Below are 20528 nucleotides of genomic sequence, written 5' to 3' on the forward strand. Positions count from 1 at the left end.
TCATCTGAAGGCATCAAAAAAGACAGTTTTTGGTAGTTTGTTCCAATGGTTAATCACCCCACTGTTAAAAATCTGTGCCTTATTTTAAATTTGTATTTGTCTGGCTTCAGCTTCCAGCAATAGGTTCTTGTTATGATTTTCTCCACTAGATTAAAAAGAGCCCTTTAGAGGCGGTCTTATCTCTCCATGACCATGAAGGAACTTGTATACTAATTAAGTCACCTCAATCTTCTTTTTGATAAACTCAACAGATAGAGAGCTCTTTGTGTGTCTCACTTTAAGGCATTTTCTCCAGCCCTCAAATTATTTAAATGTGAATAAAGTAGAAAAGAGAAGCTTTTTACTGCAATCATAAGGGTTAGAAACTTTTTTTTTAAAAACCTGAAAAAATTAGAATTTACTGCACAATCACTTTCCAAAAATCTATGACCAGAGAATACACAAAGCCCTGGTAATCGCTAGTGAAGCATTATCCAGGGAGAAAGATTTTAACATCTCCTTTACATTACCATGACAGTTTTCTTATATTTTTATTGGCAATGGTTGAGTGTAATACTTTATCTTTCAGATTGTAATCATGTTGCAGTTTCTCAGATTAGAAATAATCGTTGCAAGTTTTGGGAAGAAAAATCATAGGAGTAGACTGGGTCTTTAGCAGACCTGGTTGGAAAAAAAAATGATTCACAAAAAAAATCAAAATTGCAAATTCATTTTCATTCTGCAGGTTTCAAAAGGAGGTCATTTTTCTCTTATTCAAAACAATTTTGGTTTAAAGTTTCTCTGATTTCTTCTGTTCCCCCATCCTGTTTCTTTCCTCCACACCAGTCAACCTGTCTCATTTCCCCTCCCCTCTATAACAAAAAGGGGGCATGAAAGGCAAGGAAGATAGGGAAAGGTGTGGAGGGAGGAAAACTGATAAGCCAAAAAACAAAGAAAAACCTAAATATTTATCCAATTTAATTGAAAAACATAAAATTTTAAAGTTGCAAAAAAAATTCCCTCAAAACGATAAAAGGCCTTTATGATAAACAGTCAAAAAATTTCAGCCAGCTGCAGTCTTTTGTCTCCAAGCAAGAGAGAGACAAATTATAAAAACAAAAAACACCATATGTGGCAGCTTCCTTTTCAAGCACTACTCAGTTGTTCTGAGGGTTTCAGTAAAGACCAAGTAAAATACAAACAGAACGCCAGTGTATATCATCTTGTGCCTTTGTGAAGGAATTAGGTTAATACTTGGAAAACAGCTTCCCTCCAATTCCAAGTTACCTACTTCTAAATATAACAGAGACAGAGCAAGATAATGAACAAAATGTTTTGTTGCATTGAGATAAACTGCATGTCCTAAATAACAAGGGGCCATTAATGCTGCTTCAACCACGGGCGGCGAGTAATGGAGGCTTGGGGAGCCCAAGCCTCTGCCAACATCATGCCATGGGGGGAGGGACGGGGGCACTGTGTCCAAGGGCACTAGCCACTGTGGGACCCCTGGAAACATCTCCCCCGCCATGGCCCTGTGACTGGAGGAGCTCTGGCTTCCTCTGCGGCCCCAGGGCCATGGCAGGGGCACAGAGCTTTTCCCATCTCAGGGCCGTGGGGGTGGAAATGAGGGAGTGGGGGTGGAAAGGGGCAGAGGAGGGGCTCTGCTGCAGTCCTGAGCTCTCAGTCCCGTCCCCTGCCCCATCTCCATTCCCATGACGCTGACTGAGCTCTCAGCACCCACTCCCGTCCATCCTGGCTGGGGCCATGCAGGGGGGCTGAGAGCAGCGGACTAGTCTCCCCAAGGGGAAGCTTCACCCACCATCCATGGCTTCAATAGTAAAATACAGGATTAAAAAAAAATTGTGTATTTACAGCTCAGCTAACAATTGCAAGTTTAGTGCAACATGGTTTCATGGATTTTTTTTCCCATAGAGTCATAAATTCTAATGAAATTCTGCTAGTTTAGGAATTAACCTAACAATTAAACAGCTTGTTTAGCAATTGTTCCACCTTGCATTTAGCTGCGATGCTTGGAGTAACACTACAGACTGGGATCTGGAAAGAAATAAACCAGAAATAATTCTTCCCCTCCCCTCATGATTGAAAATTGAATGCACTCTATGTAAGAAACAGCATTGAGAAACATCAGCATGTTTTTCACAGACACTGTCTATTTAAAATAGTCTACTAAAATTTAACAACACTTTGCCATTCAGTATAATTCACACTTTTTCATAACTATTTGCATAAGTATTTGATAGATATTCAATACCTTGGATTAATACATTCTTCTTCTTTCATTTAGCTCCTTCCATATCAGCTGTTTTAAATCTTTGTGAGAATCCAACCAGCTCCCACAACATTTTTGTGAGGTTAAATTTTAAAAAAGACTTAATGCTAACAAAAAAAACCCCTAATGTTATTTCTTTATACAATACAAAAACTTTTGTCAGGCTCTGTGTATCCTTGCAATATTTAAATAGACAATACCACAGGAACAACTTCCAAGTAACTCAGCACTCTTAAATTACGTCTGTTACACCCAATAACTACAACAAAGATACTCCACTGTGAAAAATAGTTCCACAACTCTCTCCAAATGCCTAAACAAATTGTTGGCACAGTACAAACACCACCAAAGGTCAAGACATTCTGGCTATTTCCTACCATGGAGGGGAATGAATGCCCAAGTAATGGGGCCTTCTTTCATGGAGAATGTGCTGCCAGCAGCATCCTCTCTCAAAACAGCTCCAGAGTCTCTGTTGAATGTAACCTGGCAGTACAGTATAGGGAGATAGATGGTCTCTCAAGTGAGCCATTCAGGACTTTACGTGTTAACACCAAAACTTTAAGATATACATAAAACCCAGTAAGAAGTTAATGCAGTTCCCAAAATTCTCATCTCCCAATGAAATACTTTAAAAATAAATCAACTGCTGCATTCTTCAGCCTCAGGTACATCATATTACAGTAGTCTAATCTGTAACATCTAATTTTAGTGTTTTGGCACAAAGCGCAAATTCTCCAAATTAATAAAAAAAATAGAGATGAGTGATCTTATATCGTACACCCAATGTATAGTTTGTGCTTTTACAAAAGTCTTAACAATAATGGCACACAGAATGGAATTATCTGCTGTACACAGATTGCAAACTTTATGAGCAGCAGTTTCTATGTGTTATGGTTTCCACATAATGTAGTCATGTTATATATCTTTTTTCCCCCCAGAACTGTAAATAATACTGCAAGTTTCTAAATATAACCACATTAAAATATTACTTACCTGCATTAACTATAGCATCAATCTCAAGCAATGTAATGTCACCTCTGTAGAGAGAAACCTTCTCACTCAGACTTTTCTTCACCTGCAAAGCTTCCTTAGTGTTTTCATCTGCAAACCAAAAAAAGGGGGGAAATTATGAATGATCAGAATATGAACAATTGTAACATCTTGCATTAGAAGTTTAAAACATGGAGACAAGATTCAATAAAGGATTCCATTACACTACAATTGTCAGCTTAACATAATATCTAATTATCATCTGTGCGCCCACCTCCTGCAGCTGGAGCCGCTCGTGTGCCCCCACCCTGCAGCCTTGGCAGGGGCTGGAGCCGGGACTGTGCCCTCCTTTTCTCCCCATGGCGGTGGAGCTGGGACTGTCAGCCACCTCCATTTCTCTATGGGGATCCAGGTATCATTCCTCCCCCTCCCGCCCTCCCTCTCTCTCTCATTATTTTCAGTAAAAGTCACCAATGGGTCAAATTTTGTTACCCCAGACCTGTCAGTGACTTTTACTAAAAATAACTGACAAAATCTTAACCTATGTGGTTATTCTTGAGAAAATGAGTAGTTATGACAATTTTCAGTTTTACCCCTAGAGGGCACTGATAGCCCAAAAAGGGACACAAGCACTTGATAGCTACTGTACCAGTTACACTAATTTATGTTTTGGAAGTTTTTGCTTAAAAACAAAGCCCCTTAAATGTCAATAAATTATTAATCAATTTGTAAGCACCTACAGGATAATAGGGTTATACAGAATAGCCAGAATGAATGTCAAAAGCAAATCAAGCCAAACCAACCTAATTTCCTTCTTTGACAGGGCTACTGACCTAGTGGATTGGGGGGGGGGGGGGAATTGAGAGGAAATATTTTAATAAGGCTTTACAGTCCCAAATGACATTCTCATAAGCAAGCTAGGGAAAGATGATGAGATTACTGAGAGGTGGGTGCATAATTGGTTGAAAAAACATACTTAAAGATAGTTATCAATGGTTCGCTGTCAGACTGGGAGGGTATTTCTAGCAGGGTCCCTCAGGAGGTTCTCCTGGATCCCATACTAATCAATATTTTCATTAATGACTTAGATAATGGAGTGGAGAGTATGCTTATGAAATCTGCAAATGACACCAAGCTGTGAGGAGTTGAAAGCACTTAGAAAACAGAATTAGAATTCAAAATGACCTTAACAATTGGAGAATTGGTCTGCAATCCAAAGAAATGGAATTCAATAGAGACAAATGCAAAGTACTATACTTAAGAAGAAAAAAAATGAAATGCACAACTACAACAATCGGTAATAACTGGCTAGGTGGTAGTGCTGCTAAAAATAGTCTTGGGGTTACAGTGCATCACAAAATGGCTTAGGAGTCAACCATGTAGTCGAGAAAACAGCTAATGTCTTTCTGAGGTGTATTAACAGGAGTGTCATAAGAAAGACATTGGAGGTAATTGTCTCATTCTACTCAGCAGTGGTGAAGCCTCCACTGGAGTACAGGGTTCAATTCTGGGTGCCACATTTTTATTTTATTTTTTAGGAAAAATGTGGACATATTGGAGAGTGTCCAGAGGACAACATCAAAAACAATGCAAGATTTAGAAAACCTAACCCATGAGGAAAGGTTAAAAATACTGGGAATATTTGGTCTTCAAAAAAAAAAAAAAGGCTAAGCAGGGACCTAATAACCACTTTCAAATATGTTAAGGGCTGTTGTAAAGAGGGTGGTGATCAATTGTTCCTGTCCACCAAAAGTAGGACAAGTAGTAAAATGGGCTTAATCTGTGACAAGTGAGATTTAGGTTAGCTATTAGGGAAAAACTTTGTAACTATAAGGGAAGTCAAGTTTTGGAATAGGCTTCCAAGGGAAATTGTGGAATCCCCATCACTGGAGGTTTTTAAGAAAAGGTTGGACAAAATACTGTCAGAGATGGTCGAGACAGGACCAAGTAAACCTAAACACAGGGGCTGGACTTGATCTCTGGAAGTCCTTTCCAGCCCTACATTTTTATGATTCCATATCTGAACACGTAGAGAAAAAACTCTGTATGTAAACATTTTTAGAATTTGTTTTCATGGATGTCTATTTGATAACAGCCATGGCACAAAAAGCAACAAATCACAAACACAACCAAAACCATACATGCTGGGGAAGGGAGTGGGAGAATGAGGGGAATCTAAATTGCAGCATTAGTTACTAAAGCACCTCTTAACTACTAGAACAGCTACACGAACTCCAGCCTTTAGGTAAGAAGCAAACAAGGATAAAAGAAATCCTAAGAAAAGAAAGCCTAAGAAAAGCCTAAACAAGTCCATCATAAAAAACTTATATGATTGGTTTGCAAGGGTCATACAATTAGCCCAGACACCCCAGACACACAGAACCCCATCATTACATCAGGGTGCAACCAGTGCGGGGCAAGCGGACCAGCTGCCCAGGGCACAAAACAGTGGGGGTGAAAAAATGGAGCAGTGTAAGGGGGCACATGGAGTCACGTGCCCCCACCCCCAGATTTCTGCCTTCCATTTAGCACAGAGGTTTTCAAACCGTGGCAACATGCCTCACAGTTTGAAAAACGTTGTCTCCTGCCAGGAACCAACAGATCAGAAGCTGGTGGGAGCCACATGGCGTGCTCAGGCCCCTAGCTTTCTGCACTGTGGGAGCTGGGGTGCTGGCTGGCTGCCTGGCAGCGCTCCTTGCCCTTTTTCCCAAGCTGGACCGCCTCTGCATGGCCGGGGGCTCCCCAGGCAGGACGGGTGGCACAGATTCAAGCCGTGCCCCAGTGCACTCTTGCCAGCCGGCACTGGGCTCCTCCAGGGAGAGGCAACACTTCCTGGAGCCAGCCCCTATCTGTAGGGCCCAAGGTGCTTGAGTTGTTGATGGGCAACGATTGTGAATAAATCTAAAACTGCAGGTAGCAACCAGATACGGTCCAAATGGTCTAAATCACTGAGGGCAAAAGACTACACGCCCATTAGGCTTTACACACTTACAGTTTAAACATTTTTTGTAAACTTAGAGTAGGAGGGGGGAAACTCATTTTGCCTTCTGATTATATATGTTGCCAGCTCATCTCAGTTTTAGAGCATAAAAGGCAGCTGCCAGATCTGTCAGTAATTTATCAGTACATACGTTAAGTCATGTTTTAAACAGTAAACCAAACATATGTTCATTCCTGTACTGTGGGAGTCTGCATCATAATTACAGTACTAAGATGACATTTTTAGAGTAAGTTTTCGGCGTATTATTGTAGTCACTCCTCTTTGGGCTTGGACTCAAGCCCACATCAAGTCACAAGTGAAACTGAACTGTCAAACTGACAATTTTAATGAGAAGGCATTTTCAAACCTCAATGAAATTAAATCCTTCATTACAAAAAGCTAAAGGGAAGATTTAGTGGGAGTAATGAGAGAAATGTGTAAAATTCTGGCACATTTGGCACACTTTCCTTTCAACCTATTTACCAATCCTTGTAGTACTTAGTTTTGCTTTGATTTGTGCTTGAAGAGTTGATATTTCTTCTACTATGCAGGTGACCAAAAAAATATAATCTCATTAGCTCTGCTTTAGACCAGGAGCTTCAGTCTGAAGACAAAGCAACTCTTTGCTTATTCAAACTTTTTGAGAACCACCATCTAGAGCCATAAACATTTGTAAGAACAAAGATCAGAATTTGTTGACATCATCAGTGAAAAACTCTGACAAGCACTTAGGGGATGGATGGTGCCATTTGTTCAAGAGCCATACATCCAGCCATTATCGAAATCCATTTTTCAATGCACATAGTTATCTCCCTTCCAAACATTCATCCCAAAGTCCTTAGATCACAATCTCCACTTTTGATCAATGACTGTTGGATTCTCCCGTCACTTCAGTGGATGAGCATTCAGCTAGCATGGACATGAGTTCTGGGTTTGTTTCCATGGATTCTCATGTGCAAAGCAAATCCGATCTTGGATTTGCAAATGTGACTGCATATCTTTCAAGTGTAGTCATCGTTTGGAAAAAGGTTTGAGGCACTGGCCTTAAGTATGCTCCCTTCTCCTGCAGAGACCTCACATATCACTCCTTAAAAGTGGGCACGGCCTCATGGCTCAGACCTCTCCATCTGCATCTGTCCAGTGCAACAAGCTCCCAGGTTCTAAGGTCTATCTTGAATTCTTTGAGGTTGGCCTTCAAGTTGTCTAAAGATGTGTCGACCTTAAAATGCATTCCTGTGCTCAGCTGGCTGTACAACACTGCTTTCAGTATACATGTCCGACACAGTAAAGTTGAGCGCTGATGAGCATGCTCTCGATGGGAATTTGCCACCTCCCATGGACTTCAGTATTGGGGATCCTGTCCTGCCATTTGATGTTGTACATGGATCTTAGGTAGCAAAGATGGAAGCTCTCCAGTTGCTTGATGTGATGTTGGTAGAGCATCCATGTCTCACAGCCATAGAGGAGTGAGGTGAGTACAACAGCAGAATCGATTTTTATCTTAATTCTGTGGCAGACTCCACACCTACTCCAGAGCCTGTTGGTGTGCCTGCCAAATGCCAAACTGGCCTCTGCCAGGTACTGAATGATCTCATCATACAACCTGGCATTGCTGGAAAGTATGCTACCCAGGCAGCAGAATTTCCTGACTGAGTTGAGGGTGTGTTGTCAATTGTGTTGATGGGATCATGGTGTTCGTGATGCTGGTGGCCTGGTGCTGGTACATAACCTCGATCTTTTTCAGGCTGACTGTGAAACTGACGTTTTGCAGCATGAGCTTTCGTGGGTGAATACCCACTTCTTCAGATGCAAGTGGGTGAATACCCACTTCTTCAGATGCACTTGCATCTGAAGAAGTTGGGTATTCACCCACGAAAGCTCATGCTGCAAAACGTCTGTTAGTCTATAAGGTGCCACAGGATTCTTTGTTGCTTTTACAGATCCAGACTAACACGGCTACCCCTCTGATACTTGTGAAACTGAAGCATCTTGACTGGCGATGGAGCAGCACTGCCCCACTAGGTTTACTTGTTCTCCTGAGGATAACTGCTTCTGACTCTTTAAAGGAAATCAGCTGGGATGGAATTAAACCCCCGTTAGCTAACACAAGTGGTTGCTTTATGATTCAGCATTGTGAAAAATTGTATTAAGTGACAGTTTGAGGCAGCAGGGGCTGGGCTGAGATCTACGAGATGATTCAGAAAAGCTCTGCAACTCATCTAAAGCAGCGACATGCTCCTTTGAAGTCTTCCCTTTAAAGATAGAGTCTAAAATAATTCTGGAGAGTTACAAAACAGCTGATTATTTTCCACTGATGTTATCAAACTTAAGGAATGCCACTGTCGCAATCCGAAACGAAGTTATGGCTTTGAATGGCCAATTGTCGGTCCACGGCCATCTTGTCCTGTTAAAAGGACAGGACTGCCTCCATCTTGGACCAGGTTCTTGTTGTATAGGAGAGGGCAGAGACTCAGTCCTGCCCAGCAACACTGGCTGTGTATGTTCTCCTGTTTTCTTTTTTTTTTCTCTCTCCTGCTGGGCCATCTAAAGGCCAGGCTAGTTCTGTGTGTGAAGGCCTGGTTCTGCCCGGCAACCTGTTTTTTGGGCCGGTCGTCTGGAGGTCAGGTTAATCCTGCCCAGCGACTCACTTTCCCGCTCTTTTTGGACCCAGTCATCTAAGGGTCAAGCTTGTTTACTTGTCAACTCCAGTGTGCCGTGTGCAAATCCTGCTGACGTGGGGTGGCAACTGCTCGAAGCCTGGAGGGAGGAGGGACCAGGGAGCCAATCAGATACCGATACGAGGGAGTGAGACCTCTCACTAAAACTACATTTCCCCCCAAAATTTGTGTGGAGCATCCGCGTGTTAGCTGAAGGACCTGATCACCCTTTCGGCCAGGGTCTCCTCCCGGTAAAGCGCGCTCGTGTCGTATCGTTTGGATTCATTGTCGTTTGGACCCGATCCCTGTCAGCTCGTCATGCTTCTGGTGTCTGTTCTGCTGGTCAGCTGCGCCTGGAGTGCGGTATTTGCTTTTTGATGTCTGACAGTTAGCTTATCTAGCCTCTTGTTTTTCCCCTCCCTATCTCAGTACCAAGTATCTACTCAGGATGTCAGGATTGTATTAATGAGCTCAGAATTACACAATTGCTTAGCTAGCTTGTATAATTGTTCTAGTTGTTAGAAAATTGTTAATTGCAAACTATTTTGTGTGTGTGAATCACTGCTCTGTCTTTGTCCAGAGTGAATGAATCTGGGAGCTGTCTCCACCTGGAGATTAGCAGACCAAGGGGTTCCCGTCCCCGTGGTCTGAGTGAGTGGAATCTGCCCAGCTGCAGCCGCACCACACTCTGGGTTACCCTTAGTGTGAAAGCAAGGGTGGCTGAGGCAGTGGCCCGTGGGTCTCTGTTCTGTGTTGCACCGGGTACCGCCCTGACAAACCCGATTCCTATCTTGTAAGATTGGTGTGTCTGCCTATTTGGTGTGGTGTGGTGAGCAGTACAAAGTGTATTATTACTGTGTTTTGGGGTGTGTTTGTAATTTTGATACCATCCCAGCCAAAGTTGCCTGCTCCCCCGGCCCAAGTTGTAATTATCCCCCAAATAAACGCAGCCACTTGGCTTTTCACTGTTATTCTGGTCCTGCCTGTTTTTCCTTACTCAATACCAAGCTTAACGGACCGCAATCTATTTCGGACAGCCACTAGCTGATAGCCTACTACTGCTATTATCCTGTGGGCAACACCTCCTTTGCCAGTAGGTTATACAACTATTTGCTGGACAACAACAGAATGCTGAGGGATCAGCATTCCTATATTATATCCTTGGCTTGGTGAAGACAGCGTTGTCTAGTGGCAACAGCAAGCGTTGGCATTAGGACTCTTTCATGCTATTGGTTTCTTAATATTGTCAATATATAAAATGATCATTCATGTTTGGTTTTCAAAGTGCTTTATGAAAGTGTGTGAGTATATTCAGAAAACATATTCAGAAAACAACTAAGTAACTAACAAGCTATTTTGAGCATGTCCCAAAGGCAAATTTTTGCAAATTCTATACTTCTTCCAAACCTGAACTGCCAGATGCCAGTCAATTGGAAGCTAGTGGGAATTGCCCAGCCTACTCGGGCCCCTGGCCCTCCATGCTGTGGGAGCAAAGGTGCTGTCTGGCTGCGGGGCAGCCCTCCCTGCCCTGCTCCCCAAGCTGGGTTGCCTCTGCACACTCCATGGTATGCCCTGTCACAGTATTGCCTCTCCCCTGAAGGAGCCCGGTGCCAGCTGTGATGCCCCATGGAGCTGGCCCCTGCGCACAGACCCCACCTGCCATGAGATGCTCCCCAAGACTCTTGCAGCTCTGCTGCTGGCAGCTGGGCTCTACTGGGCATCGTGTGCTGGTGCCAGTCTCCTTGGAGGGAGAGGCAAGAGCCTGTCAGGGACACACCTCCGAGCTCCCCGCCCTGCCTGGGGATCCGGCTATGCAGCACAGCTCGGAGCTATATTCCCCACCCTGCCTGGGGACCGGGCTATGCAGAGGAGGCTTGACTCAGGGCAGGGAGGGCTTCCAGCCAGTAAACCAGCACCCCAACTCCCACAGCAGAGAGCCAGAGGGGGCTGGGCAGCACCCTCCAGCTTCTGATCCACTTAAAACCATCACCTCCTGTTAGGAGCCGATGGTTTTCAAACTGTGAGGCGTGCCCCCATAGTTTGAAAACCTCTGTGCTAGTTGGTCTAGTCCAACCCCCTGCTCAAAGCAGGACCAATCCCCAGACAGATTTTTACCCCAGTTCCCTAAATGGCCCCCTCAAGGATTGAACTCCCAACCCTGGGTTTTTTCAATTGCAGTTTTGTACCTATGGCTATTGTCACATTGTCATCAGGACACTGTTCAAGGTCTTACTCAAACCCAAGAAAATCCATACAGAGCTATCAATAGATTGAGTATCAGACTAATGATAATCTCAAATATTTAACTATTGTCCTATTATAAAGACAAATGTGCTTTCTTTTGCAAAGCAAGTTATAACCAGTATCCCCTGGAGTTGGTTGCTGATAACTGTCATATAAACAAGGATATTAATTTAGGTGATTGATCTGTAGCAAGTGACAGAGACCAGTAAATAAAATTCAAGGTCACACCCATAGTACCAGCAGGTTTTAAAAAAAATTGTTGACTGTTATTCTTTGGCTTCACTGCAAACTTCTGAATAACATTGTGCATCCTGGCTCAAGATATCGTACACTAGCAGGAAACTAGCTAAAGATAATTAATCTGATGCACACAGGAATCTTAAAAAAACAAAATACTTGACTGGAAATTAATACAATAGGTCCATAGAACTTAATGTCTAGCCCCTTCCCTGTTAAAAAAACTGAATGAAGAGAACCAGCAATGAAAATACAGCAATTCACTTCTGATGTTACTAGCTTCTGAACTGAAGGAAAAAGAAGTCCTGCGTGGTTCTATACTGCTATTAGCAGTAAGAAATATACCTCATTTTGAATTTCCTAGTGAGCCAAATAAAGAATGACTTGAAGTGACATGTGGCAAGTTTGTGTAAGTGGCAGGAGCTTAGTCAGTCTTTTAATGCTAAGCTTATCAACCCCTGAAAGGCTGTTTTAAGTGTCTCACTATTCCCTACAGTTCAGCTATCCTACATGCTGCAGGAGCCTATCACTGGATCACAATTTATAAATTATGGAACTGACATTAATAGTGTCCTAGAAGGAAAATGAAATTACATTTTATCATTTGTCTAGCACACAGAGCTATTCACAAGAAAATAATCATCCCACTATGGCTTTTAATTTTTTTTTTCCTGGCTATGCTTCACAAAACATAACGAACTGGTGCTTGAAATAGGTAACAGCAGGACATATTAATGAATCTTTTCTATTTTTATTTGAGTGCCAGGTACTTTAGCAGTGAACTACCCTGTTACCACTTGGCTGAACTCCTTTGTCTCAATAAACAGGCTTTTTTTGGTAAGTTAACAGGAAAACTCAACTACAACACTTTCGTCTTATGAGCTAATCTCTTTTTCTGGACTTAAGAGTTATGTAAGAAAAAAGCATTTTAAAGGAAATAGTTATTCATATTTAAACCTTAAAGAATTTTATTTTATCTGCAGGATAGTAATGCCTTAGTTCAGTTTTCAACAAATACACCTGTTCAACGTGGCTTTTGTGCTTTTACAAAAGATAATGTTACAGCTGTTTCACTTATTGCTTTTTCACAGAAGGATGTTTAACAGTAATGAAAAAACTTGGAAAACAGTAAGTCTCATTCAGGCCTCAAAGCACTCAACAAAAAGATGACAAAGACAATAAGTCTATTCATTTCCTCCTGTTAAATAGTACTCATTATAAGTGTTGTTGCTCCTTTGCCCAGCATTAGACTTTGGGGCTTTTTAGTTAGTTGGTTTCCTAATGAAGAAGAATTGATGACAGTCTCAAGGTATTTTCTACTTCTATAACCAGTTTACAAGATGTACATAATTCCTGCTTACCTTGAGAAAAGGTGTCAAAAACTTCACACATGTAAGTCACTTGCAGAAACTTCAGCTAAGACTCCACAGAATCAAGCCCTGCTGCCACAAACAGCTTCCTTCCATCTCATCTTTGTTTCTGCTTTTAGCGCACTAATGGTCACCGTCTGCACAGTGCTTCCTTCAACCAGAGAACCACTTAGCCAGAATCCCTAGCAGTTGACAAACCTAGTGCTAGACTCCTTATGCCAGTGAGAAAGGTATGTTGTCTTCAAGATATGGAATATGGCATACTGAAATAAAATAGTCTCTTGAGCTCAGTAAGAACAGGCCAACAGGTTCTCAGACTTCATGTTATTATACAAAACAACAATGCATGTATATTATGTTAATTAAATCAAATCAGTGAAAGATTTACCATCCACTTCAAGTGTAATGAAGTTATTTGTTGCTCTATTACTGAAACATCCCTACTTCCATCCTCAAGAGATGAACCTTGAGCAGCAGCAGTTGCTGTTTAAAGTTAATCTTCCTTTATCTTCATAGCTAGTTACCAAATCTGTAAACACTAGGGCTGTCAAGCAATTAAAAAAAATTAATCATGATTAATTGCACTGTTAAACAATAGAATTTATTAAATATTTTGGATGTTTTTCTGCAGAATGCCTGTTCTCACTTTCAGGTGACTTTGTAATTAAGAAGCAAGCAGCAGTATCTCCCATAAATGTAAACAAAACTTGCACAAGTAGGACTGAGTGGACTTGTAGCCTCTAAAGTTTTACATTGTTTTGTTTTTGAGTGGAGTTATGTAACAAAAACCTACATTTGTAAGTTGCACTTTCACAATAAAGAGATTGCACTACAATACTTGTATGAGGTGAATTGAAAAATACTATTTATTTTATCATTTTTATTTGCAAATATTTGTAATAAAAATAATATAAAGTGAGCACTGTACACTTTGTTTTTTGTTCTGTAATTGAAATCAATATATTTGAAAAAGTAGAAAAACATCTTTGCCAATACTGAAGGAGGACCTCATTTCAGGGTTGTGATCTGTTCATTGTGTATACTCAAGAAGCCTTGCATTTTTTAAAAGATTCAAGATTCACTCTGCTCCTTAGGAGTCAACACACCAGCTCCTGGGAGAAAGCAGGCCAGATCTTCACCAGACAGAAGCCCTCTATTTATTACTATAATTGCTGCAAGATTGTAACAACTTAGCAACCTAAACTGGTTTGTGAAAGTTTTTTAGTTTTTCATTCTTTTTTTATTGTGTAATATAATTCTTGGTAATTCCTTATTGAACACTGAATGAGGCCCTCACCGTTGTTAATTTGTCTAATTATTTTCATTACTACCTTTGGAAAAGGAGAAAGGTGTTTACTAGAGCTGTCGATTAATCACAATTAACTCACGCAATTAACTCAAAAATTAATCGTGATTAATTACACTGTTAAATTTCAATTGGTATTCTATTGTTTATTAAATCTTTGTTTATTGTTTATTAAAAGTTTTTCTACTTTTTCAAATATATTGATTTCAATTACAAAACAGAAAAAGTGTACAGAGCTGACTTTATATAATTTTCAATCAGAGCCAGTGGTGCAAAACTGCAGTTGTTCAGCTGCCTAAGATCAACAGAAGACACTAAACTCAGGCAACTGCTTTCCCCATCAGCTGCCAGCAAATGAAGTACTGCCAAAACTGGAGCCACTGCTTTTAGGTAGCTGCAGGAGAGGCTCTTGACAAGTCCATTCCCTGCCTGGCAGCAATTAAGGAAATAGATGCTGCTTCAGCAGCTGCTGAGTAGTACCTGCTGGTTCCCCACACTTGAGAGAAGGCAGCTGCTCAAGAAGAGGAGTCCATCCTGTCCCAATGCAGAACTCTAGAGCCTAGTGAGGAACCCAGCACATTCCAGTAAGAGACCCCAGTGAAGAATCTCAGACTCCAGCAAACCCCAGTGAAGTTCTTCAGACCAGGACCTTAGCACACCCCAGTAAAAGACCACAGCCTCAATACTCACAAGGTAAATAAGAACCCAAAGTGTATACTGGAGGAAAAAAAAAACCCTCACGATTTTAAGCCGATCCCATGATGTGGGGGGAACGACCTGATTTGTGATTTTAAAATGTCTGTAACAACAGTTTTACTGCCCACTAAAAGACATTTTCAACTGAAACTTTAGCCAAATACCAGATGCACCGGAAAATTAAGAAAAATAAAGTAACTTTTTAATAGAGGAAGAAAAACTAAGAAAGGCTTTTAAAAACTTAAAGCTGGTGATTATATAGAAAGCAGGACAATATTGAAATTGTCTGCTAAAAAAAGGAGATGTTGACAACCATCAAAACGTGACATTTTTAGTGCATTAGCAATAGTCTTGACACACAACACCTTACCACTAACTGGAGAACTGCTGCCCCTCTCCCATCAGACAGAAGTTCTACCTTACATACAATTTCAAAATATAAAACCCTGAAGTGGGATTGGTACTGGGAAAGGAAAAGTGCCTGGGGATTACACACTGTAGAGCAGGGGCGGGCAAACTTTTTGGCCTGAGGGCTGGATCAGGTTTCCGAAATTGTATGGAGGGCCGGCTAGGGGAGGCTGTGCCTCCCCAAACAGCCGGGCATGGTCTGGCCCCTGCCTCTATCTGACCCCTCCTGCTTCTCGCCCCCCCATCCAACCTCCTTGTTCCCTGTCCCCTAACAGCCCCCGGATCCCCCGCCCCTGACTGCCCCCCGCCACCCCATCCAACCCCTGCTCTCATTCCTGACTGCCCCACACACACACCCCCGGAACCCCTGCCCCATCCAACCACCCCTTCTCCCTGATCGCCCCTGGAACGTCTGCCCCTGACTGCTCCCCACTGCCCCATCCAACACCCCCTCATTCCTAATAAATAATAATAGGAGATATACCAATCTCCTAGAACTGGAAGGGACCTTGAAAGGTCATCAAGTCCAGCCCCCTGCCTTCACTAGCAGGACCAATTTTTGCCCCAGATCCCTAAGTGGCCCCCTCAAGGACTGAACTTACAACCCTGGGTTTAGCAGGCCAATGCTCAAACCACTGAGCTATCCCTCCCTGGCTTCCTCTAGGGGATTCCTGCCCTCATTCAACCCATTTCCTGCCCACTGACCACCCTGACCCCATCCACACCTCTGCACACCACCCCGAACTCCCCTGCCCTCTATTCAACTTCCCCACTCCCTGCCCCCTTACCGTGCTGCCTGAAGCACCAGTGGCTGGCGGCACTACAGCCGCACCGCCCAGAGCACCAGAACAGGCAGCTACACTGCCCGGCTGGAGACAGCCATGTCACCACGCAGCACAGAGCACCGGGTCTGTAGTTGCGCTGCCTGGCAAGAGCTCACAACCCAGTTACCCAGAGCATTGCGCCAGTGGCAGGGCGAGCTGAGGCTGCAGGGGAGGGGGAACAGCAGGGGAGGGGCTAGGGACTAGCCTCCCGGGGCAGGAGCTCAGGGGCCAGACAGGAGGGTCCCGCGAGCCGTAGACCATCTCTGTCTTTCCAACTCTGAGTCCCTCCCAAAAAAAATTTTTTTCCTTCCTTCAGAAGTTTGACAGTGATATTAAAAGGCGATATTTTACATGACTGAACATGCTCCATTTGAAGAGGAAATGATGCGTTCTCTGGATTGTACACACACACAGTAGCGTGCCAGTAAGGAACATGGATTGAGAGGGATTGCAGACTTCCTGGAGGCCAAGAGCCCACCTAGAATGCACATGCGGTTCAGAGCAAAAGTATGTGCATCTAACAGGTTTCCTAGGTGTCAAACTTAGAGGGTGGGAGCTGTAACAAAGCCTTGAATTAAGCAGTCAAAACTCATGTGTGTGGTCTATGGAAGGAAGCAGTATGCATTTGGCTCAGAGTCTGTGAGCCCCTGGAAAGGAGCTGATGCTCAGAATAGCTAGTTCTTGGGACTGGCAAGGATTCCTTACCTGAAACTCCTTGTGGGAGGGAGGAAATCGAAGTGCCTGGGTGCTGTTAGTTCCAACCACTGGCCAGGAAGGACAAGAGACTAGGATACATTTTAAGGATAAATCAAGTAGGAAAATCTGACTCCACAACGTGGTTTTCTCCTCCATATAAGAAACCACCCTGCAAAGCCCCAAATTTTGGCCAATGGCCAGCCAAAGGGGCAACCAGATGAACTGAAGTGGGCCCCATATCTACAGAAGAGAGGTGAACAACTGGGTATTAGATCCAAGGACTTATAAATCCTGTTTCCAGCATCTAGTTTGCAGAATTGAAGACTCTTGCAAGTAAGTTTTGATGTTTGTTTTTGGTGGGTGTGGATGGGGAGAGAAGAAAATATAATCTAAATTTATTCTCCCCAACCTGTTTCTGCACTTAATTTCTTGCATGGCAAGTAATTAGTGCGTACCTTTCTAAATGTTTGTCAAAACAGAGGTGCTGCTGATTGCGAGAACCAAACATGTTAAGAAACAGAGGGGTTTCTTTCTCCTCACCCAGAAGGGGAGTCCATCAGGGTCAAGTTCTGCATACTTATCTTGTTAACTACACAGCACCGCTTAACAGAAATGAAAGAATTAAATGATAGTTTAACATCTTCCTGTTGTCAGTTTGCAAATTTTATTTTTTGCCCAACAAAGCAATAAGAGCATGCACGCTAGTAGGCTATTGTTACACTTGTCACATTTTGTGACTCAGCAGCCACTTTTTAATTTTTGTATTGTAAATTGTGAATACTTAATGGTGCCAATTTTAGATTTTACAACAGAAAGAAAGTTAGCATGGCTGATTTCATAAACTTATGTTGAACATGCAGCCTGGCCATTTTAAACTGCATCATCGCCTCATTCTCCTATAACCCTTTCTCTCACTCCCCTCTACACAACCTGCCTTGTTCATCCCAGTCCCCATGGCTGAGGCTCACTTCTGTTACACAGTCCCCAGCACCATCTATGTGCATAGTCACAAACATCTGAAACATTTTGCAAGAGAATTTTCCAGACAATGTGGTTGGCAGCTGATTCTTTATGTCATATCCCTCCTGTTTGCACTCTCCCTCTACCATTCTTTCCATTTTACCCCTCTTCCCCATCCTATGGGATTCCTTTTTCCTTCTGTCACCCTCAATGAGAGGTTAAATTCTTCTTCAAACCCCCTCAAGAGACACCAGGAGGGGGTCTGAACTGAAGCTGCTGTTTTCTCCATAAGGAGAGCTAAATGTTGGTGGAAATAAACCACAGGGTGTGATTACACTACAGCTGGGAGGTATGATTCTCACTGCAGGTAAACCCACTGGGTATCTCAGCAATGTAGCCATCCCATCCAAGCCTGCCTGACCCCTGGGATCCAATGTCAGGTGGCTAGCCCTAGCAGCTGTCCCTGCCGCAGCATATGAACTGGAAATCACACCTCCCAGCTGTAGTGTAGACATGTGTCTTCTGCTGTCGGTGTGTATCTCCAACTGCTCAGTCCATGGTGGTCAAAGACATTAACTGCAACCAAAACTAATTTGCTTTACTCTAGCTATTCAGGACAAATAGGAGTACCGAGGACTATCTTGCCTGCAATGGGACTGTTGGGAAGTAGAATTTAAACCTCTGTTTTCACACTGATACACTCCAGTGGGAGTTTGTACACATGTGCAATGCCAGCCAAAAAGCTCAACTGCCCAGAACGTAGCCATGCAGTTTAGTTCTTTATAAATGTTAACTTCTAGTTGTCAAAGCACAACACCCAAATTAGTTAACTTGTTTAAAAAACAAAAACAAAAAACAAATCTCAGCCACTTGATTCTGGATCATGCAGTCTCCAAACTAGGTATTTTTACAGCAGATGGCTTGTCTAAAAAAAAAAAAAAAAAATCTTATATAAGCAGCGTAAAATGAAGAGTCTAGAAAACACCCTCTCTTCCCAGATGACAGTTACTTGCAGGGTTAGGGAAATAACTGACTTTACACAAAGCAGCTGCACAAAAAGATAAAGCAAAAACCTGGATAGTTATGTGGAAACAACAAGCGTAGGGAGAGTGAAGTTTCTGAAATTATATAGCAAAGTTACTGTTTATGACTGTTTCTAGTAATCTCACTCTTAAAATATTATGTAGCTATACAGAATGTATTCTAATGTTATTGTTAGTTATTTACATTACTGTAGCACCTAGAAGCCGTAGCCACGGACCAGGACCCTATGGTGCTAGGCCCTGTATAAACGCAGAACAGAAGACCGTCCATGCCCCAAAGAGCTTACAAGTCTATGCGTAAGACAAGAGACAACAGATGGAGACAGACAGGGGAGTATAAGGAAACAGTGAGAGAATACCTATTAGCATGGTTGCCAGTGGTCTCAGTACTCCTAGCCATTATCAAGTTTTTTGTACGCATCATGGCAAAGAAGAGTTTTAAGGAGAGATTTGAAGAGCAGTGAAGTGAGATTGTTGATATTTATGGGGAGTTCCTCCCCAGTGCAAGGGGCAGCACAGGAGAAAGCACAATGATGCTTGCTGGAAAATTAGCAAGTAGGTGATGAGTTTGGCATTATGGGACAATTGGAGGCATGAGCTGACCTTTCGAAAATGAATGAGAGAAGATAGGTAAGGTGGAAATATGCTCTGCACAGCCTGAAAGCGAAGACAAGCAGCTTATGTTTGAAGATAAGGAGCAAGCCAAAAGAGAGGGGCAATATGGGCAGAGTAAGAAGAAACAGATGTTCATTAGATTTCGTTTCTCTAAACAAGCAGAAAACGGCACATGTGACATTGGCTTACTTACATGATGTTCAGCTTGGAACCTGCAAGAACTTCTTCCTTCTCCCCCTCCTTCTCAAAACATCTGGTGATTAGAGTGCACTAGAAGAGGTGTTCTCAATGTGTAAGCATTTAACCCATCCCACTTCAGATTTTTGGGGGGTGTTTTTAATTTTTACTGTATCCTGCTGCACTGAACATCTCTCTTAAAGGGAAAAATCTTATTGAAGAAAGTGCTGCAAGAAAGTTTCTGGCAAGGCTATATCAAAAAAGTGATCTAAAATTCGTTTCCATTCAATTCACTCATTTCAGATCACTAAAATTGAAACCATGTTTCTTCCAAATGTATTTCTCCAGCTTTACTGTGATGTCCATTGGAGAACAGTAGTCACATAGATCTCAAAACAGACTAAACAACTACATGGAAAGTATTTCACCAACATCACAGAAGTTCTAACATTCTGCTCACACACGAGATATATAGGAATATGATCTTCCCTGAGTCGAGATGAAAGAACTTGAACAATTAATTTCAAGAAAAGTTTTTTACCAGCTACACAGCCCTCTCCTTAAATACATCAAGGCCAAGTCAAACTTTTTACAAAATAGGTTGGAACTTACAAAGGCAAATCAGTTCTAGAAATAAGTTTACTTGCATCTGTCACATTCTATCAAGCTATTATAAATACCAATATTAGTCTTGTAAATATATTTGCACACAGACATTAAGTCAGATTTTATCAAGACCAACAGTATATATTTTGTATAGGAACAGCAAGTGAATATATTTCAAGATCTCCAACTCCTCCTTGACTTCTTCATGCAATTCTACTGCCTTTTATTTAGGCAAAAATTTAAAAACCTGTCTCACGCCTTCCTGGTGCTGGATCAATCACTATGCTTATAAAACAACCATCATTTAACTCAAATCATATTCTGAAGCTACAAATGCAATGGGTTTTGTTGCAAGCTTCCCATAACATAAGAGTCACTAACAGCCCTGGATTTAAGAGAGAAGAAGATACATATATGTTTGCCTAATCATCATGACCAGATCTGTGCATA

The 20528-nt window shown here is 42.2% G+C and overlaps 1 protein-coding gene across 3 annotated transcripts in view; it reads right to left on the minus strand.

The window, feature by feature from the left end:
• Positions 1-20528, minus strand: part of MACROD2 (mono-ADP ribosylhydrolase 2) — a 1343640-nt gene that overhangs the window by 1272468 nt on the left and 50644 nt on the right. For all 3 annotated transcript variants that reach the window (XM_045009265.1, XM_045009263.1, XM_045009264.1), the window contains exon 3: positions 3263-3370. In XM_045009265.1, coding sequence (XP_044865200.1) covers positions 3263-3370 — 108 coding nt within the window. The remainder of the gene's footprint in view (positions 1-3262; positions 3371-20528) is intronic.

Source organism: Mauremys mutica, chromosome 3 (assembly GCF_020497125.1).
Source record: "Mauremys mutica isolate MM-2020 ecotype Southern chromosome 3, ASM2049712v1, whole genome shotgun sequence".
Classification (NCBI taxonomy): Eukaryota; Metazoa; Chordata; order Testudines; family Geoemydidae; genus Mauremys; species Mauremys mutica.